The sequence below is a fragment of the Etheostoma spectabile genome, chromosome 24, assembly GCF_008692095.1.
Source record: "Etheostoma spectabile isolate EspeVRDwgs_2016 chromosome 24, UIUC_Espe_1.0, whole genome shotgun sequence".
In the NCBI taxonomy this organism is placed as follows: domain Eukaryota; kingdom Metazoa; phylum Chordata; class Actinopteri; order Perciformes; family Percidae; genus Etheostoma; species Etheostoma spectabile.
The window spans coordinates 11,789,341-11,817,098 of record NC_045756.1 but is presented as its reverse complement, the minus strand read 5'-3'; the positions used below and the strand labels follow the sequence as shown (position 1 = coordinate 11,817,098).

The 27,758-nt window shown below is 41.6% G+C and overlaps 1 protein-coding gene across 5 annotated transcripts in view; it reads left to right on the top strand.

Annotated features, from left to right (window-relative positions):
• The window catches only part of si:ch73-383l1.1 (receptor tyrosine-protein kinase erbB-4), a 252,376-nt gene that overhangs the window by 138,694 nt on the left and 85,924 nt on the right, over window positions 1-27,758 (top strand). For all 5 annotated transcript variants that reach the window (XM_032506281.1, XM_032506280.1, XM_032506283.1 and 2 more), the window contains one exon: window positions 16,653-16,839. In XM_032506281.1, the coding sequence (XP_032362172.1) occupies window positions 16,653-16,839 (187 nt within the window). The remainder of the gene's footprint in view (window positions 1-16,652; window positions 16,840-27,758) is intronic.

Sequence of the window (27,758 nt, the reverse complement as noted above, 5' to 3'; positions counted from 1 at the left end):
ATGCCGTCATTATCACAAATTATGGTGGCAGATGCATGGGGCCGAGAGGAACGTATACAGCTCTGTGCCCCCCCCCCCCCCCCCCCCCCCGTCCTTCCCTGCTCTCAGTGAGTGTAAAACAGTGTGGCATTTCTTTCCATTCACACCAGGCTATCTTATTACCAGGTGTGAATAGTGTTATGAGTGCTAAGTGAGCGCTATTTTAGAGCGTTTTGAAACGATTCCGTTGGCTGACGTGTGGGACATAAATATATTTATAGTTTTAGTTCTTCCTTTTAATATTTGGGGATAATGAATACTGAGAGACTTGGCACTCCGTTCCAATTAAAAAACAATTTTTTTTGTTTTATTGCTTAAAAGGTTATTTACTCCCACACAACTAAATGCCTTCCCTCATTGAGTATAGGAATGCAATTATGGAAGTTCAAAGCTCCTTCCTTTTTTTTTCATTATTCTTATCTCTCTTATCTTTTTTTCATTATTTTTATCTCTCTTATCTTTAGGGATGAGTACCTTTTGTATCTGAACCTATTCTAGTCCCGATACCGGTACCTGCAATTTGGTTCCCGGTACCCAACAATACTTTTTTCGGTACTTTCCCTCCTTAATTACAAAAAAATGATATCAGAACCTATTTACTTAGAACATTATGTTAATTAATTAGAATATTTTACAATGTCAGAAATTAAACAAAAATAAAAATAAAACCCCTACCTCTCCCTCAAACCTGTCCCTACAACCTATTAAATTGAATAATTATTAATGTCTTGCTCACTGTAACTTTATTCTTGAATTTGTATATTATTATATTTTAGCCTGTTTTATTTTCATCATAACTGTTTTTAATTGACTCTTAATGTTTTATGTGAAGCACTTTGACTTGCCTTGTTGCTGAAAGGTGCTGTAGAAATAAAGTTGCTTTGCCTTACAGCCACAGCCTGTCAGTCACCCCCCAGGGCGTAGAAAGCATTGTTTAACTGCAACTGCTTTCGCCTCCTGGTTAATATCATATCACAGTGAAAGGTGTCTGTAACCACACTTAAAACAACTTGTGTGTGTGTGTGTGTGGTGGTGTGTGTGTGTGTGTGTGTGTGTGTGTGTGTGTGTGTCTGTGTGTTTGTGTCAGACCTCCGCTCTCTGTCAGTATGCAGAGAGGAGAGATAAGCTTGCGCTTACTCTCAGGTAAGGTGTTATAATAAAGATGCCGTTCCTAATTGCCGTTTCCTAAAAAAAAATACCCCATCTGAAATCCACAAAAATGTTGACATCAGACTTGCTAATGGAACTTGTGGTAAAAGTCAAAGATGAATTTTTAATCTGCTGAGCAAGATACTGTATGATTGAAAGCTGTAGAACTGCTATTAATGGTCCTAGTGGTAAGATTGTTATGCCAACTTTTAATTCCAATTTCATGTTAGCTCTGACTGGTCAGTGCGGCTTTAGTGTATAGCTTTTCCTTCATGATTGATATTGCAACAACTTTGGGTATATTACTGCGAGCAGCAGGAAGACAACCTGTGTCTCTGTCAAGAAGAATTCCCAAACATCATTCCTCTGACAGCACCCAGAAAGTTGGGAAACACTGGGGAACATTGAGTACTAAGGGTACCATGCTTCTGCAGCGAAAAGTGAAGCCAGGCCGAGAAATAACCTCTTACTGCAATAGACCACTAAATGTGTTTGTTTTTCTTGTGCCAGTCTTGTCTCAACAGCTTCCCATGAACATTCTGAAGTCTTCAGATCTTAGCTGCAAACTGTGAGACAGGCGGAGCTCATATGCCTTTTTGGAGGCAGCGTACACATCGTAGCTGCAGGATAAATTATGTATGCCTATTGCATCAAATCATATTCTAAATAGTTAGTGTCTCGCAATGATTTATATGATTTTTGGAACTTGCATATTCCTCACAGTGTACCCAACAAAAGTTGAATTTCCTCAGTTCTGTAGAGTTCCGTAGTTGATTAAAGTGGTGTGTTTGCATATGAACTCCAAGTTGCACATTGTGTGCATGCAAAACATGTTTGATAGTCTCGCATCGGCACACATTTTATTATTCCTGGGGGAATGATAGAGGCACAAGATGCAAAGAGAAAGGGAAAAAAAGCAGAAGGAAAATCACATTTGCAGAGAAATCAAGTTCTTTTCCTCTGTGGCAGAAAAAAACTGATCTGGAATTGTTATGTTGTTTGGTGAATGAATTTAATCAAATATCAGTTTATGAACAACATCATCAGCAGAACATAAATCTCCAATGTTAGTGTTCCATAGGCTGTACAAAAGCATGATGTTGTTCGTTTTAGTCTCTATGTAGAAGTGTGAGTATTTCCATTAAATATAGTTTAGTATATTAAAACATATTCTTCAGAAAAAGGTTTTTAGGGATCAATAACCGTAAACCAACTGCCTACAGGTTAATGCATACCTCCTAACATTCCAATAATAAATTACATATCATAATGATGATTAAGGCTTCTTCATGCTTTATAAACAAGCACATATGAGTATGACAACCAAATGCAGCAGACTTTGATCAATTTTGGAATATACTTAAGCTCCAAATACCACTCCTAAATTGCGTTAGGATGTTGGGTGTTGGCATTTTTTACAAGTGAGCCATTTGCCTTCATACATGTTAGCGCTTGAGTGCTAAAGACCCCAAAATGGGTGATCTGGGATTAATCTAGCGTTTTACAGTGGCATTCTACTTTAAGTCTGATTTTGTTGTTTCTTGGCTCCATTATCTGTTATTCAGCTTGGTGTCGTGCAGCCTCTGGGATTTCAACTTTCACCCAGTGCAGTGGACACACGGTGCACGTTACATCGGTGACATCGGCCCTACCATTTAGAGCATCCAGCCTTTACCCTCTGCCCTCTCTTCAGATATTAGAAACTCATCTTAGTGGCTGATTAATTTGTGAGTGTGTGTAAATTGTTTCTCCCAATGCCTTTTTAATATCTGCCTCTCGCAGCTGGCTTTGGGAAAATGCTGCTCCTGCTATGCTGAGTGGAAGGAGCAGATTGTGTTCCACAGTGACATTTACACAGCGTACGTGCGAGTGTGAGCATGTGTTTGTGTGTCTGTGTGCAATACATACCAAAAATGTTTTCACTTTTGTAGTAAGTACAAGGACAGTACCACAAAGTTGATATACAGCAGATGTTTGAACGTGCAACTTTTAGCATGGCATTTTACTTTTACTTTAGCACAAAAATGTTAGACTTGAGCTCAAAGCACCACTATGCCTAAGCACAGCCTCACGGAGGCACTAGCATGGCTGCAGACTTAAAGTCTTGTTAGGACAAGACAAAAGCAGCAAATATCTGCCTGCTAAAAGTAACTGCAGACAACCACAAAAAATGACCCAGAGCGACTGACACCATCCAGTTCATTTAAGTTTTATTTATAGTATCATAACATAACAAGAGTTATCTTAAGACACTTTACAGAGGGAGAAGGTCTACAGATATACAGATATAGAGAAACATGATTCATAATTATATATATATATATTTGGGGAGGCTGTGGCTTAGTGGTAGAGCGGTTGCCTGCCAATCGGAAGGTTGGTGGTTCAATCCCTGGCCCTGCAGTCCCATGTCAAAGTGTCCTTGGGCAAGACACTGAACCCCGAGTTGTGAATGTGTGTGAGTGTGTATCTGATGAGCAGGTGGCACCTTGTACGGCAGCCTCGGCCACAGTGTATGAATGTGTATGAATGGTGAATGCTTCCTGTATGATGTAAAAGCGCTTTGAGTAGTCGTTAAGACTAGAAAAGAGCTATATAAATACAGTACATTTACAATTATAGAAGTTGGAATGCTGAACAGTGGCAGTTATAGGAACAATAAAGATAGCTGAACTATGACTTGAAATAGAAGTTGTAGAAGTTCAGGGCGCAGCGGGGCAATGCGGGGCATGGCAGGACGTTGCAGGGTGTAGTAAGGCACAGCTGGGCGTCGATCAGGACCACGGCGACCACTGCGACCAGGATTTAGGGGTCAATCCAAGCCTTGCCTGCGAGGCGAGAAAAAAGGACAGTTATGTTCCATCATGTTACTTTCTCTTTATCCTTAAATTATTGTAACTCCATTAGAGCCACTGTTAGATCTGTCCTATTTATTATTACCTAGTGTATTGTACATATTCTTAAAATATGTATGCAGAAAGAAAACACTCATCTCCTATACTCCTCAATTTACGCCTCTGGGGTCTCATGTATAAACGTTGCGTAAGCACAAAAAGCTGGCGTACGCTGGTTTTCACACACAGTGTGATTTATAAAAATTAACTTGACATGAGAATGTGCAGGCCGTCACACAAAGTCTTGTCTGGCTCTTTAACGTGGCGAAAAAACAAAATAAAGTTCCCACTCCACTTACTGGCATAAGTCTGTGGCGTTGGCTATGAAAAAACATAATTATAGCCGCTGATACTCCATAAAAGTTGGATCATTTATGTGGATAATGATTCACATCTTTCACACTATTAACTGTTTAATTCACAGGCTACTTAACCTCTGTTAAACATGAGGATGGGAAATTGAATGATAAATCCACTTAGAAAATACTTTCAGCCATCCTCTGTATTTCCCAGGGATGAACTGTCTTACTCACTGTGCAACAAAAAGATTGGCACGGGAAAAATGCAATAGTGTCTGGAAGTCTGTAATTGTTGAAGCTCAGACATCCCTAACATACAGGAGGCGGGACGCGCGCATCCATCTCCAAAAGAACAACCGCTGTGTCGGGTGGGAAAACTCATGTGATGTGTAATTGATCCCGTGGATGATTTGTAGGCTGAACAAGGTGTACCCGGTAACACTGGGCCGTCCTGACTGTCTTGACTCTGCACATATTTCTGTTACTGTAGTCCTATTTGTTCCTCTATGAGTGGCGCAGCGGATGCTTGGAGACGCTGGCCTCACTAACCTCTCCTCCTCTCAGTTGGGTCTCCCTCGCGCTCAAACTGCTTATTGTGCGTAATTTGGACTGACACTGAGATGCATGTTGTTTGGTTGCTGGTGTGGCAACTGCCGCTGTTCTCTTGATTGTTACTTCAACATTAGACCTTTTGTTGTTTTTTTCATTTCTGCCATGGTTCGGTGCATTCACCATGTGCTAATCTGGGCATTTTCTTTCATTGCTTATCCGAGGTGACAAACCTCCAGACAGAACTTTTTTTTCTCGCCTCCCCCTCCACGATCTGCACCTCAACCTCGGTGATGTTTTTTTGACTGCAGCGGGATTACCCGTTGTGTTTGGACAAAGAATGATGTCTTGCATGCATTTATAGTCATTTCCATATTCATTTATGGGAGGAAGGAAGGCTCGTTCATGTGCGTTCAATTTCACGTTGAGTGTCATGTATAAAGGAAAGGTGCACAGGACCTGGTGTGCGGCCGGTTTTATACATGTGAATATTTCTGTGCGTAGGTATTTCTCAAGTTTGGGCCGTACGCCATCAGGTATGATACACAAGGCCCCAGGAGTTGGTTTACATACTGGTGGAAAACTTGATCCATGCATTTCCATCCTCAGTAATCCGCTCAGCTGCTGGATGCTCGCCAATGTCTGAAACCTACAGTCTAAAAAATCACACTGCTTTGTTTCAGAAAAAATCTCATCACAAAGTTATAAACATATTGTAAAATATATTACAGTTTAGTGTTCTCGGATAAAGGTGCTCCTGACCTAGCTGGGATTGCAACCACAACCCCTAGAGCTAAACAGAACAGAAAACTGCAGGCTTCTCAGATCTTAAATACATAATTTTGAGAGAAACCCAAACAAGTTGAGAAAAATAGAATTTCATATATATAAATTGTTTATTAAGGGACAAGAAAGGAGGCGGATGAGTTGCTTAAAGAAAAGCTTGGGCAGAAAACCTAGCGATAGGGCCGGGCGATAGGGAGAAAATAATATATCACGATATTCTTAACCAAATACCTCAATATCAATATTGCGGCAATATACTAGTGACAACTAATGCTTTGACAAAATATCTTTACACTTAGATTTAAGATAAATAATCTTCAATAATGTGAATATACAACTAGAACAGTCTGGAAAGTTCAGGAAATGACGTAACTTTACTGTAATGTAGCCTTAAAGCCCAGGAAAAGACAACACTTATCTCATATCACAACATTATATCCAAAATGGAAGACGCTATCTAGTCTCAAATCACAATATTGATAATATCGATAAATTGCCCAGCCCTACTTGAGATGAAAAAAACAGATCACTAGATTAGATTTTTTGATGTCTTTGCAACATGCAACTTCGTTGACTCAGGCATCTTTGCTGACTTTCTCCTCAAGCCATTTTTCATGCTGCTCTATTCCTGGATCACCCAGAGTGGTTCTGACACTTTAACAAGAAACTTTGCAGTTTATTCATATAGTCTGTGTGGTTCAGAAGCTACAACCATTTCAATTTGGGTATATCATTTTTGCCCCATAATAGGGGATGGAAAGGATGAGGCCTTTTAAAGATCACAACGAAACAAAAACCACATCTTTGAATATGTCTGTCATGCTGGCTTCATTAGAATTCAATAGGATAGGGAGTGGATATTTACAGGACTTACGTGTTATGTCACCAAACCTTAACACCTTCCGACAGGTGTCTAAACACAAACATGTCAACATGAGTGTGGGGGATCCTATATACGTATGAATGAAGCTTTTTGACAGGCATTTGTCATGTGTGCTTGCTCAGATTTCATTATGTAGTCAAATTGATTTATATTGCCAACCCACCCCCTCTACAAGCGATGCGCAAAGATGCCTCTGTAACAGACACAATTACACACACACACACACACACACACACACACACACACACACACACACACACACACACACACACACACACACACACACACAACACACACACACACACCTCGCGCTGCCACAAATCAGGACATCCATCTCCGATTAGGGCAGTTTGATTCCAGAGTAATGAAGTAGTTTAGAGCTGAAACGTGGTGTGCTTCATAACTGCTGATGATGCCACTACCATTATTTTCTGCTGAGACAAAATGGCTGACAAAAACCCTCCCTAATATATATAGACACATACACACACACACACACACACACACACACACACACACACACACACACACACACGCACACATTTTATAAAGAGACAAGACATATCAAATCTGACATGGTTGTAATCAGTCCCACAGCTGCCCTGTATACCTGGCCTGAATATATTTGTAGTTTTCTACAGTTTGTATGTAAGGAAGAAAAGGGTGTTAAGTATGAAAATTCAAAGGTTGAGTTTTGTGATGTAGTAGTTATGCATGTATAGGAATATAATGGTTAGTATGAACGTATGATTGTGCATGTAGGTAGTATTTTGTGAGATTGTGGTGTAGGGCTGGCCAATATATTGGTATTATATAGATACCGTGATATGACACTAGTACCGTCTTTAGATATTGGATATTGTGATATCGTGGTATATATGGACATATATATATGTGGACATAAGTGGTGTTTCTTCCTGGTTTTAAAGGCTGCATTACAGTAACGTGATGCACTTTTCTGGACTTACCAGACTGTTCTAGCTGTTCTGTTATTGGCCTTTCCCCACTTTATGACATTATGTCCACATTACTGATGATTATTTATCTAAAATCTAAGTGTGAAGATATTTTGTTGAAGCACAATTTGTCAACCGCAGAATATTGCCGCAATATCAATATTGAGGTATTTGGTCAAGCATATCATGATATCAGATTTTCTCCCTATCATCCAGCCCTATTGTGGTGCCCTCCGTGAGAGGAATTATGATTTATGTCCTCAATAATATTTTATAACACAATCATTGTCTGTAACTTCTTATTTTCCGTGCATTCTCAACTCTCCACACTGGGAATTCATATTTTTTTTGTCCCCCTTCCCATTGCTGTGAATTGATTGTCCAACAAAGGCTTGCATCGTCTTCGAATGGCTGCATCCTACCTCTGCACTGGGCCCAATCATCAATCACTTGGAAGGGCCGTTAAGCACCTTTTCTTCCCCAGAGGAGTGAACTGACATTGGGCTTCGGAGGCCACTCAGCTCCTCCTCTCCCTGGAGTTGTCTCTCCCCCCAATGCAGAAGATTGGCCCCTCCTATCCGGGATCCCGCCGGTTCTCAAAATCTCAGTCCTAAACTGGGATGACCATGAATAATGAGGGACTTACATATGAGATACAGGAGCTAGGTGCTGTAGAACATAACATGTTTCTCACTTTTTTTTCCTCCATAGCTACTGTCAAGCGAGCAGAAGCCAGCCTGTGGCTGACGTGCACTAACTTTGTCACATAACTGCATTATGTAGGGTCCCCAAAGGCTACAGCATAATGCGATACGCCATGCGACTGTTGCTGGGTTGCTACAACAGCCTCACCTCATGAGTTATGTATTAGTGTTTTCACTGCAGCTTAAGGAACAGATACTGTACCGCACTGTCACTGTTTTAGTTTGGCCAGCTAATGTGCAGCAAACTTTCCCCTTTGGTAAATTTAATTTCAGAGTCAGGGTCTTTACTGTAAATGTGTCCTGACAACACAGACGCCTCACGGACGCCGCTCATTAAACAGGCTTATATGAGATTGTCGGGCTGTCTTAGACAATAAATATCATTGCCCGAAAGCCAGTAGCACAGCTGCTGCTGGAGGCACACCCCTGGTTATACATACACACACACACACACACACACACACACACACACACACACACACACACACACACACACACACACACACACACACACACCACTCTGTCATCCCAAAGTCCTTGTCAAAACTAGCTTGCCGTATTGAAACTGAAACATGTCAGTGTGTGTATCTGACTCTGAAAACTTGGCTTTCAATACAACCAGTGGCAACTTCAGTTATTGTGATCCAATGTGGAAAAAAGTACAGAATGTTTTTTTTCCATAGACCTTTATAGCATGTATAAATCAATATTTTTTAAATTAAGTTTTCAAGTTTTAATCACTTAAGGAAATTGCAATTAGACGGTTCATTTCCCAACTCTTGCACTAAAGTTGGTTTCCTCTCTACGTTCACACCATCTAAAAATAAGTAAATGATTGATAAAAAATACTTGACAATGAGTGAGCTCTAGCCTTGTGGTATTTAATACATAATAAAAATAAAAATTGAAATGAACTTAGATGAGGCTTTCTGGTATTTGATCACAATCACGGTGCAACTTGACTCAGGCCACTGAGAGAGCAGACACTCCTCCACTCAGACACCGTCCAGCTAACGTCTGTTGATTGAGCTGAGGAAAAAATGAGCTTTTCTTTTCCCTAATGTGCTGGTGGAAAAGCTAACATACCTTGAAGGGAGTGGATTTCAAACCGCTCTGATGAAAAGTGGTGTGTGGGTTCAAAACACTCGCTCGTCCGCATTTGATGTGGTTCCCAATTGATGTGAGCAAAAGCCCCCCCCCCGCACACTTTTCACCCTGTTGATTCATCAACAAACTTGAGATGTTTCCTTCAAAAAAAAAAACTCCTACAAATACTTGACTCGCTGAATGAGTCATTTTCACGGTGACATTTCATGCATCCGGATTTTGATTTATTTCAAAGTCAATGGCCCTCCTCTCAAATGCCTTGATTTTCTTTAAACAGGATTTCTCAAAATCTTGAATGTCACGCCCGAGTGCTCTCAGCATACTTAGCAGCCAAACAGTCGCATGAGGTGAAGGAGCGCATACTTCTCTTACAGAGCTCATTGAAGCGAATTGGTAAACAGGTCCCTGCCCGCCGATTGACTTTGCTGCCGTGTGGAGGAGTCAGATTGCGCCGGCGTTCCAGTCGGATCAAACTGTTGCCGCTGCACTCTCCTTGACTCACTGGCAGAGTGCTCTAGATGTATGGAAATGAGCCATAATCACCATAATATGTGTACCATCTCTTGTATTTGATAATGGTGTCATTATACTTTTTTTTGCCCCTGCATGATGCCCCCCCCCCCCCCCCTTCCTCCTCTCCTTTTCCACTTTGCTGTTCCTTCCTCCTTTTCTTCCTCATTCACCGAATCATCCCTCCTCCTATCGCTCCTTCTCATGCCATCTACCTCATTTACACTCTCACTCATCCAGATGACGGGAACAGGTGCACTATTAATTATGCTTTGAAATATATCTCCTCTGTGCTCCACTTCCCGTCCCCTTATCTATGTGCGCTTCCTGCGAATGCTCCACTACACTGCCCCTCCTAAGCCTAAACTTTTTGCTCTCTTTTTTTTTTTTCCTCTTACTTTCTATACCTCCTTTCTTCTGTGGTGCCGTTTTGCGTCCCACTATTTTTAGGCCTGCTGTGTGGAGATTACAGCCTAATTGTGTCATTATCTCGAGATATCAAACTGTTTTCACATGATCACGTCCTCACTATCTCATTATCTCAACACAGCAACTTAGTTTGTAGTGCTTATGTTCGCTGTCCCGAGATAACAATGGAATTACATCGTTATCTCATGGTATCAACCGTCACTTTCTCGCGAGCACGACTTAAATACCTCATTATTTTGTGATAACAAAGCTGCGTTTTTTTTTTTGGGGGGAGATCCAGCTGTTTCACCCCACTGGTGTTGTTTAAGACTCCATACAAATCGGTTTAGCCTAATGAAAGCGGCACTGTCAGAGGGAGAGACCAGAGTAGATTAACATTTTAGAGAAAATTCTCCACGGTGGAAATAAACCCACTTGGATAGAGCCCTCTGTGTTGGATCACAGCAAAGTACAAATCTCAATACAATGAGTTGTTTAGGTTATAATAGTGAGACACACAGATAATCCCAACATAATGAGTTGTTTAGGTTATAGTAGGTCTCACTATTACATACACATATACAGATAATCCCAACATAAACATTGCACCCATGGGCGTGCTGGTCTTACAGGGAGGTGTGTTCAGGTGCATTCTTGGCGTATTGCTATCTCGCAGCAGCTAAAGTGATCGCGCCATTGACCAACAAAAACCTGGTCTAAAGTCAATAATGGAGCATTTTATTGTTAGTTTATCCTTTTCCAATTATGTTGGTGACACACAGTAAAAGGGGGAATAATAGGGCGCCCGGATAGCTCAGTTGGTAGAGCGGGCGCCCATATGTAGAAGTTTGCTCCTCGCCGCAGCGGGTCTGGGTCCTACTCTGACCTGCTGCATGTCATTCCCCCCCTTCATTTCTTAAGCTGTCAGGCCTAAAAATGCCCCACAAAAATAATCTTTAAAAAAAAGGGGGAATAATAATACATCTAATAAAAAAAATACACATATCCAGATGGAGGGCATGCAACAATGATGTTTTTAATTCAAACCTCTCTTAATTCTTCCTCTTAATGCAGCGTTTTTTTTCAGGGAGGAAGCCCAAAGGCCATTCTTGGGAAACTTTGTATGCAAATCTCTTGGCTATGTTGGCTAGATTTCCTGAGTATATGCAAAGTAAGTTGAATGAAAACTTATAGTAGACATTCAGGCTATTAGCCTAAACACATGCAGTTTGGTGAATTAGCTTACATGAGTGTCTTTTAAGGTGTATTTGAGTTATAACTGGAGGTTCCTGAATGCGGCAGAGCCAAGAGTCACTTTGTTTTTACGTTTGTAATCAGGCTTTAGTATTCCCCTCACATGCTTCTCTCTTTTTTTTCACCAACTGCTGCTGCATTATGACACGAAACAGCCGACCGTATGTGCCAGGTCTCCATTCATTAACTGATACAACTTTTTTACTCTGTAAGAAATTTCTTGGATCATATTAATACCGGCTTGACTATACATGTTCCTCCTTCCAAATCAGAGTCACTACAAAGTGAATGTCTTCATACTGTGTGACACAGAACACATGCTCACATATGTGGCGGGGCGACAGGTGCCTGAGCCCAGCAACTCACAGCCTCGCATCACGCAGATTCTGTTTCCAAGACAGCACAGACACCTTCTATCATGGTTATGTTGTGTGGTAGGAGATGAAGCACTTTTGACTCCCCTGCCTCGGCCCCAATGCAATGTATCCTGTAGATGCAAAGAGCAATTTACCAACATGTGAATTTCACAGTTCGCCCAGAGGTAAAGTGAAAGAAGAAAGAAAACAAGCCTGCCGGGACCGCAAAGGATTCTGTTTGACTGAGCACTTCACGCTAGGCCACTAATTGCCTACGATTGATGGAGAAAAGCGCTAGAGGAAACGTTAAACTTGCAATGCATCATGGGTAGTTGACCTATGTCGACGAAATCTTGTCTGTGCCTCCTGGCAGTGTTTTCTTTTCTGCGTAGGCGGGGGTTATCGAAATATCTGTTTGTGTGTTGAGATGTGTGTGTGTGAGTGAGCGAGTGAGTAAGCTACATTTCTGCACAAAATCCTTTTGTGGCTCTCACAACAGAGAAAACACTCAGATCCATCAAGCTGAAATCAAAAGATTCACTCGAAATGATAAAATAATGACCGGGACTTGCCTGCCTTTGGATGTTTTTGCTTCTTTTTTTGAGACACTTTTTTTTTTTGAACTCTTACGTCACAAGCTAAGGGTCATTTAAGATGAGGATGAAGGTAATGAGGTGTGTGTGAGCAATCAAGGCTGCATGCACCTTGTTGGGATAAATTAGCCCTCCCACTCACCTTGTTAAGTTTATATTTTTTGAGAAAATACAAGGGAAGGATCACCGTCTGCCTTGTTAAGTCTGAGAACATCACATACATGGCGGCAGTGGGCAGCTCCTCCGAGTAGCGTCCTTCAGCTTCTGTGTTTGTCTGAAAATGGAGCGCAGCAGGAGGGGAAGATGCAGGTGGTTGTGTTTACTTCCCTCTGGACCTCCCTCCTCCTTATCTCCCGGCTTCCTCCCTCCTCCGGCACAGAGGAATGCAGATAAATATTGATCTAGAAAACCTTCGGGAAAAAAACTATTTATGGCGACGGAAGGAAATTAAATAGTGTTAAAGCGAAAGAAAACGACTGAGAAAGGGCATAGTAATCCTTTAATTTAATTAGGTATATAAAAAAAATGAAAAAAATCCTTTCTACATCTGTATTTTTTCTGTCTGCACTCTTCCTCTTTGCTCTCCCTCGCTCCCGCTGGAAGGCTTTCCTGCGGTTGCTAAGCAACAGGGAAACAGTTTTTCTTTGGTTTCGCCAGCGGGTCCCGGAGAAGGGGCGCACAGTGGAAGCACTGTGGAGTCTGCCAGCAGCCTAGTGCGTGCCTACAGCTGGGTCGGGTTGCAGAGCAGACTCCCCTGGTCCCACTCATAGCGCCCCTGGCAGGCACCCGGGGGTTACGGCAGAGCTAACGCGAGCGGGCCAAACTCGCATTAAACACGGGGGTCACGACGGGGTCAGAGTTATGAAACGGCACGACATCCAACCCTGGGGCCGGATCAACAAGCCCCCTGGAGAGGGGAAAAAAAAGGCATTTCTTTGTTTTGCACTTTGCTTTTAGAGGCTGAGTCCCAAGTTGCATGGAGTTGCACAGAGTTGCATTAAGTTGCGTAACTTAGGGTGGCCTCTAGCTCACCCAGTAAGAGCGGTTGCCCCATGTTGGCTGAGTCCTGCGGAGGCCTGGGTTTGAATCCGACCTGCGGCCCTTTGCTAAGCATCATCCCCCTTTCATGTCTACCCACTGTCAAATTTGTTAACTCTCTAACAAAAATAGAAGGGAAAAAAAACACCAAACATTTGACACAAAAATTATTTCACCAAGGGATTTCTGACAGGCAGTAACGTACCTCATAATAGAAATCCTTTTTCTAATAAGTATGCTAATCAAAGCCTACGCTCAAATGGATTCTACTGCTCTTTTATTATGTTGTTCTTTCACTCCTCAGGTGATTGACATATTGTAATCTTGCTAATAAGCACCTCCAATGTCTGTTTTCTTCCTATTATGTTAGTGCCACAATAAGCCACCTTGGCAGGTGCGCGTGTTTGCCTAGCGCTCGCTGTGGACGCAAATCTCAGCTACCTGCTATTATCCTGAAATGCAGGCTCTCCACACACTGGGTCCGCACTGTCAATCTCTGCTAGCATCCCCAGGGGTCAGCAGCCAATCAAACCTCACATTACTCATTCCCTCCCTCCCTCCTAACCAATCATCTGGCCTGTCTCTGGTCATTAGGATGTCTTTGTAGCTGCCTGTTGCTTTTGTTCTCCTCCTGTAGATGATCTTAAATGCGATGTAATTATTTATTGATTATTCAAGAGTTTAAAGGCATGACAGTGTTGCTGCTTTGAGCGCAGTATAAAAAAGCCAGTATGACTGTGTTCACTTGTGGGAAGCCAGAGGGGGATCATGTCCTTGTTGCTGTAGTAGTTGGTCTTGGTACCTGTACAGAAGACGCTGGAAGCTACAGGAGAGGTTATAGTTGCATCTCACTTCCCTTAAATTGCCTCCCCGTCTCCACCACTTGCCGCTCTTCCTCGCATCTTAGTCCGTCCTACCAAGCATGTGGGAGATGGAGGAAATCATGGGAGGTGAGGGGATACACGCAGATGTGTTTTAGATGGATGAGACATCCTTTCCTCTGAAGCATCACATTAATTTGTCAGCTGTACGGGCAGAGTTAGCATCGGCTTTTAGCTGCACGGCTTCCTGCAAAGGCTGCTCTCGTGTATCCTCGCTCATAGCTCCTCCTCGGTGCTCGCTGCTCCAAGGAGGCCGAGGAGCGAGGAGCTATCAAATAAGGGAAGTGGGATTCAGCCTTTATGAATCTCTGCACGTTTTACACCCCTCTTGGTGACACCTCTGGCCCTCGCGTGGAAAAAAAACAAACATTATAAAAAAGGAAGGATTCCCAAAAGAGAGAAGAAAAAGCCATAGGAAAAATCTTTGTGTCTGCCAAATGCTGCAAACAAAGCCTCTGTTGTACAAGCCAGTGTTGAACCTTGTAAGCCCCCCCCACACACACACACACACTCACACACACACACACACAATTTTAAATGTAGAGTCCTAATTAGGCTTGCCAGTGGTGGTTGGTAAAATGTGTTAGTGTGGCATTTAACAGCTGTTAAATATGTGTGTGTGTGTGTGTGTGTGTGTGTGTGTGTGTGTGTGTGTGTGTGTGTGTGTGTGTGTGTGTGTGTGTGTGTGCGTGCGAGCACACTCAGGCTGCTGTTTGAGATGAATATTGCATGACCACAGAGATGGAGCTGTAGCAACAAGGGATAAGTTGTGTTTTAGAAGACAACACACATATATGTAGCGAGCTGTCAATGATGCTGTGTCAAGATGGTGCTTGATTCATAGAGATGTCGGTGGAAGGAGATTCTTTCTCAGCTTTTTTTTTTTCTTAAGGGCTATTTCCTGTTGCTGTGATAAAACAGTGTTGAATATTGTGAATCTTTAACACCCACGTTTTCTTCTTAAATGTCTTTAGAGATGACCCCAGGAGAAGGAGAAACACTTTTCTGGAGAATTCTAATAAAAACACTCACCATTTTAAAGTATCCACCATGGCCACAGCCTTCAGCCTGATTTTGAATTAATTTGCCTCATCAATTGCATAACAGCAAGGTAATCAGCCTGCTTTTTTTGTGCCTTTGAGAAGGTCAATTGATGCACGCTGAGGCAGATAGTTGAGGTCTGCCATGTTCTTCAGCAAGGCACTCAGCCAACTGGAGCTCTCTTATTTCTACATATTATGTGTGTCTGACACAGGCATTCATCCAAGACATTTCAGCTTGAACCCATGCCAAATAGTTCTTCTTCTTTTAGTTTAAGATCGCTAAGGGATCCAATCACACCTGACTAAGAGTTCCCATATGATATCTTTCACCTACAGGATGTAATATCAAATACAACAACAAATGCACATTATTTAGATTTAAAAATATTTCTTTTAAAGGTATAATTGGCTTCACAAATGTCATATGTGCGAGTAGCGTGGCCTCTTAAGCCTCTAAGAACAGCTGAGAGACTGTCATTAGAGGAGAAGTGTAATCAGTCTTCAATTGAGCTGACATTTCAATCACTTTGGACTTTATATTCAAATATTTCATGAGCTTGACATTTCAAAATGCAAATAACATGTTCCTTGCACAGAAAATGAGAGGAACGTGTCACCGCCTTTAGTGAATTCGCAGGCATGGCAAAAAAAAAAAAAAGACAGTTTGGGGAGGTGGTGGATAGTGTATTCACTTGAGTTAATCCCCAACAATGGTTTAGATCAAGAGTTAGGAGTTATTAGGAGTTTAAAGATTTTGTTTTAGTTTTTTTTCCCTAACTCCAACGCCGGACTAGAACGTTCAAATTGGACGATTTTGCAAAACCCCAGATTACGTTCGGATTACTCCAACATTTGCACTTGACAACTACGGTACAGTGGGTAAAGCTTGTACAGTCTGGTTAGGGTTAGACACCTAAGACAAATAGTTATGGTTAGGAAAAGATTGTGATTATAGGATATATAATACATAATATATATAAGATACATTGGCAATTATCTCAGCGTTGGAGTCCAACGTAGATGTAATTCTTTGGAAACTGGGCTGCTATTTCAATTGTTCTGTCACTTGTCTAAACATCTGTCTTTGACATCATTTTTGTGTGTGTGTGGGGGGGGGGGGAATAAGCATTTCCTTGAAACCTATAGCCATGGAATCCAAGCCTTAGACTACATATTGAATATACTTTTCTTTTTTTTTTCATGCAGTCAATCAGAGAAGTGACCGGCTACGTGTTGGTGGCTCTAAACCAGTTCGACTACCTGCCGTTGGAGAACCTGCGGATCATCCGTGGCACCAAGCTGTACGAGGGACGCTACTCTCTGGCCATCTTCCTCAACTACAGGCGGGACGGGTACTACGGCCTGAGGCAACTGGGCCTGCGCAACCTCACAGGTCAGAATGATTGCACGGCAGTCTAAATATTTAATGACGTGTTCCATGACCAATACACCAGTGTAAAACTTGCACTTTTGTCACTTGTTTCGCTTCCATTCTTTTTATCCACTCTCATTATTTATATTTTAAAGTTATTTTCATAAATAATTGGACAGTTACAAGCCCCCACCCCCCACCCCCCACCCAATATAAACTCCCACGTTAGATGAATTATGGCATTTCTTTGGAAATTAGGGATGTATTTTATTAGCACGCTGCAAAAAGCATTGCCATTTCCTTCCATGAAATGCTTGTGGTTTGACTTGTTTGTGCACCCACAGATTTAATAGGGCCTTTCAATTAAGTCGCAAAATTGGAACTCAATTTTTGAAGCCTCCCCGGCAAATTAATCTTCTGCGTTGTTATAATAGAGGGATCAAATATCTGTGAAAAGTTCTGTTTTCCCATTAATTACATTTTTTGTTTACACACTGAAAAGATAGGCTTCTTTCGAGGAGTGAGTTTTCAATTGTGTCATGTTTTATGTAACAGCTGTGCGTTTGTTGTTGTCATGTGAGAGGGCATAAGCTAAAGTGGATTTCCATTGTTAACGGTAGCTTTTGCCTGTGTTATCTTTCTCTTGGCATCAGACCTTTGGGCCATGAACTCGGCATCAGTTAATCTTTGCCATTTTGGCGTTACCCAGTGGTGGGGGTGACCTTCCAACTCCAGTCAGAATAACAACAGACAACACTTTCCTTTGTTACAGGTTTTTAACATCATGTTTTAAAGTACCAGCTTCACTGTCTTCCTGCTGAATCGCATCGCCTCTCCCTGCTTTCGTCAAATAGCCATCCTCATTAGCTGTATAAATCATACATGTAATTCCAACAGGCTGAGCTGCTAAAAGATTCCCTTTTTCCTGCTCATCAGGAGTCAGGTGTTGCCTTTTTTGTCCCTGTCTTGGCGGCCGCATTACCATCGCCCTGGGACAGAAACACAACAGCCGTCGTAGGAGAAGCACTGGCTGAGGGACAGCAGTCACATACAATCTGAGGAGAAGCAGTGGCAATCAGTCAGGGTCACTCTTTTTCTACATTTTGTTGCAGTATTTGATGCCATACTGTCTATAGCAGGGTCTTAAACTTGCTGGAGTATTGTCTTCTAGGTCTAAAATCAATTTAAATGATAAGGTCTTAATTTCCCTACCTCTGATGCTCATTGAAATGTTCCCAAAGTGCTTTACAATGTTCTTTTTTCTTAATTCTGTGCTGTTGTACTTCTTTCTGTCGCTAGTCCAATTATAATTTGTTGTATTACAACTACAAGGGACACCAATATTCAACTATACAAAAAATGTTGCAGCCAATTTAGACACCAGTCCTATATTGCCAATGAGAAAATCCGGGAATTGTTTCAGACACTCTTGACATCTGACCTTTTTTTGTGTGTGCCATTCTATAGTTCTTGAATATCCTTCATAATGGTCTTAAAAGGGTTGTAAAAAGTCTTTGTCTTAGAAACCCTGTAGAGTTACAGGGAAGATGGTAATCAGAGAGAAGCTCTCATAGGGATGGAGGTCAGGAAGGAATGTTCCAAGAAAAGAAATAACCAAAGCTGAATGAGATGGTGACAGCACTTAGGAGGATGCACTGCATGTTTAACCATTGCTGATTAAGTAAAGAAAAAGGTATTGTACTTGCAGAAAAAGGTGTTGTTTCATGTTGTATCCCTCCATTCCTCTTATTTTAGAAACTGACCACATAGGACACGTTTGTTGTAGACAAGACCATGGAGCTGAGAGCGGGACGCCGTTTTGAGTCCCTACACAGCATCTTCTTCCGTCATATTTTGGAGGATAAATTGCGTGATTTATTCATGGCAGGAAAACCAGGAAAAATGCACTGTTCTTCCAGCACGAATGGAGCTAAATCTTTCAGAGCATCTCACCATGGCCAATGGGAAGAAAAATCACGTCCAACACGTATGTTCTCTAAATAACAGCCAAAGAACAAAGCTGAATGCTCGAGAAGCTGCCAGTCCTCCAAACAGTTTGTTTATACCGAGGTGTCGGAAGTCATTTGGTAACCTATGATTATGTAAAAATGTATAAACTGCTACATGTAGCAACTTTATAATAAGTTTTGATTTTGCAGAGGAGAAAGAGAGATCTTGTGAACCTCAATTTAGCTAACCTTTTTGTCTTGTCTGTGATATTGTGTTTTACATATATTCTTATCCTGATATGGACCTGTGGGTCTGTGCTAGAGGATGAAGCAAGGAAAAGGGTGCAAACTGGGCTCAATCCCACCATGCACTGACCACGTGGGATTTGCCCTATACTGCCAAGCCACCAGGATGCCTCTGCTGCATCCCCCTTTGTTGTATTTTGCCTGGGGCTTCTTCTCTGGCATCGATCGGCCCGCTTTACACTGCTCTCTTGCTGGCACTGCAATTTATCCTACATCCATCCTGTGTTTCTCCTGCAGGCAATTCTGTGTCAGATGTTTCAGAGAGGAACCAAATTAACTTGAGTGTAAAACAAAAGGCCCGTGTCTTGCCGTCTTTGACCACCCTTTGTAACTTTTTTTGGGAATGGAAATCTGCACACACCGATGAGTTAAAACCTTCAGTTGTTGTGAGAGTTGGGCAGCAGAGATTCATCCTGGGCTCTTATGCCATTGACTTTGCCGTGGTGTTTTGGTGATTGATGGTGGGGGATCAAACTGTGATCCATAATAAAGCACATGGCAGGTTTAGTGTAATAAGCAGCATTTTATAGAGTCTGAACACGATGATAAAGGACTCCTGAGAGTTGTAAGGGCATGCTGACACCCTAAGCTGGTGAAGCAGGAGGGCGCCTCCATTTTGACCGGCCCTACGAAGAAAGGGAGGCATTAATGGACCTTTATCCTTGTCCCTTTGTCCCTCATGTGGTTTCTTTCTTTTTTTCCCTTCTACCATAGATGTCTCATGACATTCTCTGTCATTCCTTAAACTGCACTAAAGAATACCTTTTTTTGTTCTTCTGAAAACCACAGACTGCAACAAAATAAGTTGGGCCGAAAGGATCATAAAGAAAATACGTGCAGATCTCCATTTTCTCTTGTTAGAGTTCTTTCCTTCCCTTTATTTAATGAGAAATACAAAATATTACAAACTGGCATGTTGGAACGTTAAGAGGGTCGCTGTTTTGTGGCGTTACGTAACAACACACTACACAGTGCATGCTGAGACCGATCATTTGTATTCGGATTCTGAGTAGTGCACGGGAGGAAGAGGAGAAGGGAAATGAAGAAGGAGAAGGCAGGAAACTGGAGAGACCAGAGCAGGTCAGAGCAGGAGAAGACCACAGAAGGAGATGCAGAAATAAGTAAAAGAGAAGAGGGAAAGGAATAATTGATGTGAGGGAGGAAGAAGAGGCTGCAGATAGAGAGGGACAGAGGCAGGTAGTGATCAGGAGGCGGAAGACGAAGAGCCCAGTGCGGAAGAGGAGGCGGCACATTCAGAGAGAGGGACAGAGGTAGAGAAGGGTCAGGAGGAGGAAGATGAAGATGACAGGGAGGAAGAGGAGGCTGCAGATTCAGAGAGAGGGACAGAGGTAGAGAATGATCAGGAGGAGGAAGATGAAGAAGCCAGTTGTAAGGCCCATTTGTTAAAATAAAATAATAAGAATATATAGTATAGTTAAGCATCAGCATAAAATGTTGATATAGTTGATTGTGAAACATTAAACATGATCTTGACTTTGAATTACATGCAACAGTGTAGCCAATGGTTTACCTTTTTCTCCTTACACACCAATCAGCTTCACGGCTGGTGATGATTTCACATTTTGCATATTAGAAATAATCTCTGGTTTTAAGTTAAGGCTTCCCTAGCTGTCTGCAAACATTTAATAATGACTCTGTAGCCACCAGTTCTGTGATAGATTCATTGTGGTCTTGAGTCTTGTTGCCCAGGGCACATGAAATTGTTAATCCGGCCCTGCTTGGTGTGATAATGTAATGTTAGTTTTGCAGTGTTTCCTCTAGATTTGTATCTGCTAATGTTAGCTACCTGCCGTTACCTTGAAACCATCCAGACAGTACCGTGTGTACCTGAAACCTGATTAACGGCACCGCTCTTTTTACAGTTTGAGTGAACATTACCAGCTACATAGGTAGTAGCCCACTATAAGGTTGAGGATGGCCTCATATAATATTTACACTGCTCTATTAGGTACACAAATCGGTCTTGGCAATGAAGTATTTTTTTTTTATTAATACAGGCTATTTTTCATGCAGGTTCCTGTGCACTGTCAGAGTCTTCTTGGTTATAATGGAATTACTGGTTGTCTCTATCTACTGTTGATTTTGATCAAACCTTGTATACATCAAGGATGTGTCCCAAAACCAAGGCCTGTAAAATATTTCTGTAATATAGTTCTGATTAGATAGCAAGCAAAGTCTACTTAGACAGCAATACATTTTGAAAATAAAACTTTCTGTTTTGCTTAAATATCTGATCTTTGCTATTACGAAACACAATTTTGACTGTTTAAAGCATTCCGTCTTTTAACGTGACAAAAACACTAAATAATAATCTTGACTACATATTGGAATGTAATTTACGGGGATGTAAAATGCTGAAAAAAGCTTTAAAATAAAAATAAAAATAATAAAAAATAATAATAAAATAAAAATAAAAAAAAGCTTGAAAGTGCTTGAAAAGTGCTTGAATTTGACCTTGGAAAAGGTGTACAAACTTTATATATATATATATTTTTTTTTTAACTACTGAAGTCCAGCCAACATCCAGTGCATTTGGTAAAAAGATCAGGATGTTTTTCTTTATCTAACTGGAAATGCTGGGTGGGAAATACAATCAATCATATCTTCAATAATCCTTTGTGGGTGCAGAAAGGTGTTCCTTGCATAATTTGCGTCTCGGAATTTTGCTTATTTTTTGGAAACTTTAGGAGATTTTGTTGATTCTCAGAGGCTGAATTTACCTCTTTCATTACATCCTCAGGATGGGAGCCTCACGTCGCTCGCCTTCCATCTGATCCCTATGCACCCTGACGCTGCTATTAAGCCAGATCCAACCATACATATGGATCAGTGCTGTTCCTCTTGACTCCCTCCTCTCCTCTGCCTGGTACCCAAAAAGCTCACAATTAGACTGGCAGTTTGTTCTCCCTTCCCAATGAAGACAATAAAGCCCATTTGCTTCGATTCATTGTATGATGAAATGTACTTATTTATAATTAATTTTGCAGCCACTTTCTACCACATCTAGAGGGGATGTACTGTATGTGTCTGAGGGAGAATATATTTTCACAGCACACAATACATGAAACAACAGCTTCACTGTTGCTTTATCCTTCAGTAGATTCGATACACAGTGGGAGTCCCCAGAATGCATGGAATTCAATTTGGCTGTGGAGTCAGCGTGCATACAGCTGTGCAGTCTAGTATAGTAGCAGGGATACAGGGTAATCTGCGTTAAAGAAACTCCCCTGAGATCGACTTGCTCGGCCTCCCCCCCCCACGATGCTCCTGCAGCTTCTTATAAGCCTTTATAACCTGTAACCCACATGCACAACACATGGACTGTGTGCTTTCATATAACGTGGCTCGCTAGAAACCGCAGTGCTGATCACCCCATACTGCGCCGATACCCACCATAAGACTCTAAGAGCTGATGAAATGGTTTTCACATCTAGTTTCCCCCTCTTTCTTTGCTTAACTTTTGCTTTGTTTGTGAGCTTTTTTTTTCAAAACTTTTATTTTCTACCCTGTGAAATTGCCCATTTGGATGGGGGCCAAATGGCTCAGTGTGCCCCAAAGAGAGCTCTGACTCCAACTTCCCATCTGCCAGCAATGCCCCCCCCCCCCATGCTCGTGAGCAGAAAGCAAAGCACCAATGCTACCATCCCCCTTTTCTCCTATAACCCCTCTGCCTTTCTCTCCTGCTTTGCTTTCCATAATGAACACTGGGACGGTAGTGACGTTGCCACGATTTCACAACCCCAGCAACCCAATAATTACAGCATTTTTGTATTTGGAATGCATTTAGGCCAAATTACCGAAAGCGGTTGCTGCTGAGATGAATTGATTAATAGACTTTATTATAATTAACCCCATGTGCATCTTCATTTTTAGAGCATGGCTATTGATTTACCAGCTCACAGTCGCTGCGCGCCGCTAAATCAGCAAAAGAAATGGAGATTTCTCTAAGAATGTGGTTTTTAAGGACATTTGCAAAGTGATGATGGAAGGGAATCCAAAATTATCAAAAACCTGACACTAAAACGTGTCAAGGCTATGTTCACCTAGATGCATCACATTTTAAACGTAAAAAAAAAAAAAAAGTCTGCAGTTTGGCTATTTTTGGGATTTTTTTTTTTTAAGTTAAATTTCAGAGTGTCAAAAAGGCTGGTAGCTGTCAGAAACCCCTCAGTGGAGAGATAAAAGATCCCCATAAAAGACTTTCCCTTTGCTTATTTGAAAAAAGAAAGGGCACACACCATAAAGGAGAATCCTACGCTGCGCTCACAAAGAAGTGAACGTCCCTCTTTATGCTCCATTCGCCTCCATTTTAAACTCCCCCCTCACTTAAACCAAAAATCGCACTGTAGACGGAAATTATAAAAAGTCCCTTTTTGTGTTTAAAAAACTCTTACTCCCTCCTTGTAAAAAAAAAAGATAGGGGCGGAAAAGGAAACAATGGTAATTGGGGTTTAATTTGTGCGAAAAAACCTCTTCCAAGGCTTCTTTTTAAACAAAAAACTGGGGTTTTGATCTCCAAAAAGGGGTGTAATTACAGAAGCAAAACGCAAAGCGCTATGCTTCCCCACTCTCACTCCGACTGTTATAGGATGAGGGAGGAAGGGGGAAGGCCCTTAATAATGAATTCAGTGTCCCTCAAAAAGGGCCCAAAATGTTTAAACTATCTCCCGGCTAACCTGTTTTTCTATCCCAAAAATCTGCGGGGCGTGGTGAGGAAGCGAAGGGGCCTTCAGGGCTGTGAAATTAAAAGTTTAATTTTTTTTTTTTTTTTTCTTCTTTAAAATCCCCCCCTCCCCCGCCTCTGTTTTAATGTTAAAACCCAAATTTCCCCTTTGTAACAAAAACCCAAAATTTTACAAAGTAATGCAAACCCATGACGCAAAACCCTTTTCATAGATAGAACTTCCATCTAATCTACGTAGAAATCCCTGAGTGCCCCCCTTTTTGTGGGGCCCAGGAAAAAGCCAAAAATGGAATGCAGCCTGTCTTGGGCCAGTGTCCCTCTAAAAACAACAAAATAACACAAAAAGGCAGTCTTGTAAAAAAAAAAAAAAAGGTGACTTCATTAAATTTCGATCACTTGGGATCCATGCTGCTCCTCCATTTTCTCTCCTTTTTTTAAATTTCCTTTTTTTCCCCTCACCTTGCACCCGAATCATTTTTGCCCGCCCGGCTCCCTTTCATCAGTGTTGTCTGTCCAAATGTGCTGCCGTTGGTCCTTTTTTTTTGTTTAAATCCTTTGACATGTAGACCCAGGGGGTTTCGGGTTTGTCTCCATTAGTGGCTGTGGCATGTCTGGAAGGAGTGCAAAATGATCTCTAATGGAATGGTAATAGTCCTCCAGGGCAGTGTGTTGACTGCCCTATCCGCCGTTCTTTGATGCTAGGGTTCATTTTCACTAGCTGACACAAGCCGACTCCGGCTAACTGAGCTACCCACACACCTGGCGGAACCCCCGGTGTGCAATAATGGCCCTCACTCCATAATGCTCTGTATTACAGCAGATGAAAAGGCTTCTCCTGGAACTCTCCAATCGGCCTAATTCTCAATCCTGTTAAATGTCCAGTCATGTCTTGAGGGAGTTAACATGGGGTAGCTAGGAAGGACAGTCCTAATAATGTCAACAACTTACAATGATGTGCCGAGATAAGTCAGCTGATACAGAGTGAGTCGTCACTCCCAGCAAGTGTACACCAAGCTCAGCAGCAAAGACTGGGGAGTGACGCATACGCATGATATCTGCTAGAAGGTCAGGATGTGGAAGTTATAGCAAAGGGAGTAGTTCTGCCTGAAAAGCTTAATTCAAGACAAAGAGTCTCAGTCTAAAGGGCCTTCTAGCTGCAGGAAGCACAATTTAAAAAATAAAACAAACAAAAAACGGCAGGATTTGAAGTAGAGTGAGACGTCTTCTTGCAGCTCTCCCTCTCCCTCCGCACGGGCAGTGGCTTCATAGAGTAACTTTTCTGAGTACAAATGGTGTATCCTGGTTTGGATGGCGGTGCCGTGGTTTCGGCCTCTGGTCCCCGTAGCAGGCTGAAGCCATCCGCATGAGAAAATACCCCGGGGCTGTGTGTGAGGAAATGTATACCCAACAAACGAGCCAGTGTTCATGCTAAGCTAAAGGCTGACCCCTGCCAGTCCAGCTCTTCCGACGTGTGTCCGCTCCCCGGACAGTAAACTGGTACTTTGTTAAACAACTTTGTACCTATATGTACCGTATATAGATTGACAATTAAGTCTCTTGTCATGTCTAGTTTAGCCTTGAATTTTTAGCTGTATTTAGTCTTTGGCTACGGTAATGAAAAAACAACATATTATTGACACAAACAAATGCCATTCCTACCTATTGGCTATCCAGTGCAGATCTGCATTGGCAAAACAGCTGATAGGAACGCCGTCTCTCTGTGAAATGACTTGTGATTGGCCAAAGTCTCCCATGACGGCTAGATTTAAAGCCTAAATTCAGAGCCAAGAAGTAGTTGCAGAAGTCTACTCTTCTCTCAGACCACTTAAGTTACAGTATGCTGAAAGATTATCATGGCATTTTTTGTGCAATGACATCAGAAATAAATTGCCTACATCAGCTTTAAGTTGCAACCTTTTTGAAGAACTTAATTTGTACTATTCTGAAACAGGCTGCTCAAATATTAGTTAAATAAAGGGATTCACAAATATATCCTAAATGTGGGAATACAAAAAGTGACAAAAAATGCAAAAATGCTAAGACTTAAGTCGATAAAAAGATATCACCTGACCTGTGAATAGTCAGACACCCTTAAAAATGGTACCCAACATTGTCCATTGTAGAAACAACCAGCGTAATCTTGGTCAAACTATCCCATTTCTGTTTACAGTAAAAGTGGTGGGTGATGAGGCTGAATGAGTCAGCATTTCCACTTACAAGTGCTTGGAAATCCCACCTAATCAAACCAAATAGCCGTGACTTTTTCACACTTTTTGGGGAGATTTTGCAATCCCCTTTTTTAAATGATCTGAAACATAAGATGTAAGCGCCATTTTGGTGTGAAAGAGGAGGACAACACCCAACCAGCTTCTGATAACAGGACATCACTCTCTTCTTGATTTAAGGTTGATAAGTTGATTTAAAGTTGATTTAATAAGTTGATTTAAAGTTGATAAGTTTCTCTACAGATTGGGGTCACACGGGCATATTGAACCCTTAAAAACCTGTAAAAACATATTTGATAACCCAAAAACTGCACTGTCATCAAGCTACAAACAAACCCGTCTTTGGTTTATACTCTGACGATGGAAGGTGTTCATTTGACAGTAATTATATTCGGATTATATTCGCCACGAGGCACATGCTACCCTCCTGACATTGCTACATCTTTTTATGCTTTGGGCCTTCTGGAGAAATGAAGGGTGTATGCGTTGCACTTTGTGTGTGTGCCATTTTTGTCTGCAATCTCTCCCAGGCGTCTCTGGGCTGCTTGACTTTGTCGAGATTTAATGACATTTCTAAGGTCCAATTTATTTTTTTTAAAGTGCCCCACCTCAGTCCAAGCCTGTCTTGAGATCTGCTGTGTAACATCCTCGTCAAACTGCGAATCCATTAGAGTGTCGACCATGGATTCATGTGTCTGTCCGCTGCATCTGTGGAAGAAGTCACATAAGATAAAGCTAGAGTCTGGAAAAGGGAGGAGTGGAGCTGGACTGGCTCACAAAACCTCACACTACATATACTGTAGAACCAGATGGAGGCAATTTTCTAGTCATGGTTGATTTGCTGCTTTGTGTGTGTGTGCGTGTGTGTGTGTGTGTGTGTGTGTGTGTGTGTGTTCGCGCGCGTCCGTGTCGGTGTGTCCCAAATTACCCAAGTGGAGGGATGAGTGCTGCAGCTCTGTGCCAGAAAATGACAAATTGCCCATTTAGCCCATTGTAGGTGTCAATTTTAATGTAGAGGGTTAGCTCTTTTTTCGACACTTCTTAAGCATTTTGCTCCATGAAAATATGTAATGAGTGTGATTTGAATTACAAAATGCATGCAATACGAGCAGTGTTTGTGTGTATATGCTTGTGCACTGCAGGTTTACCAGCACACGCACATTAAAAAGAACTTTTTTTTTTTTTTTTTGGTTTCCTGACTCAAGAGTGGACATTTAATAATAGCCCACATTTCAAGTTATGTGCTCCTCAACAGTTTTATTGTCTTGATGGCTCCCCTATGATCCAGTCATGGTGCCCTCTAAATTTTATTTTGATGACAATTGTACCAAAACACTATTTCCAGCACAATAACACAGCATATTGTCACTGTAAAACAATCACTCCTGTCTAGAAAAACAACACGGGGCAGCAATTCTGGAGTTGTTTGTACTTTGAGACTGTATCTGGTGACTTATTTGATGACTGAGTTGCTTGACCTCTGGCTCGCTGAGGCCTATTAAAGTAGGAAACTTCCACAACACCTGATTTTATTTGACAAAACCTAGAAATGTAGATTAGATTAGAGAATACTTTATTCATCCCACGTGGGGAATTCCCTTGTGACAGCAGCAGGATTTCCACAGTAAAAAACAAACCGGCAAACAACAGATAATGTGAGAAAAGTACTGAACACATGTAAAATGGCATTATATAAAAAGTATTTTAAAGTAAAGTAAAGTGAGGTGGCCATAGTACAAAAAAATATTGCAATGT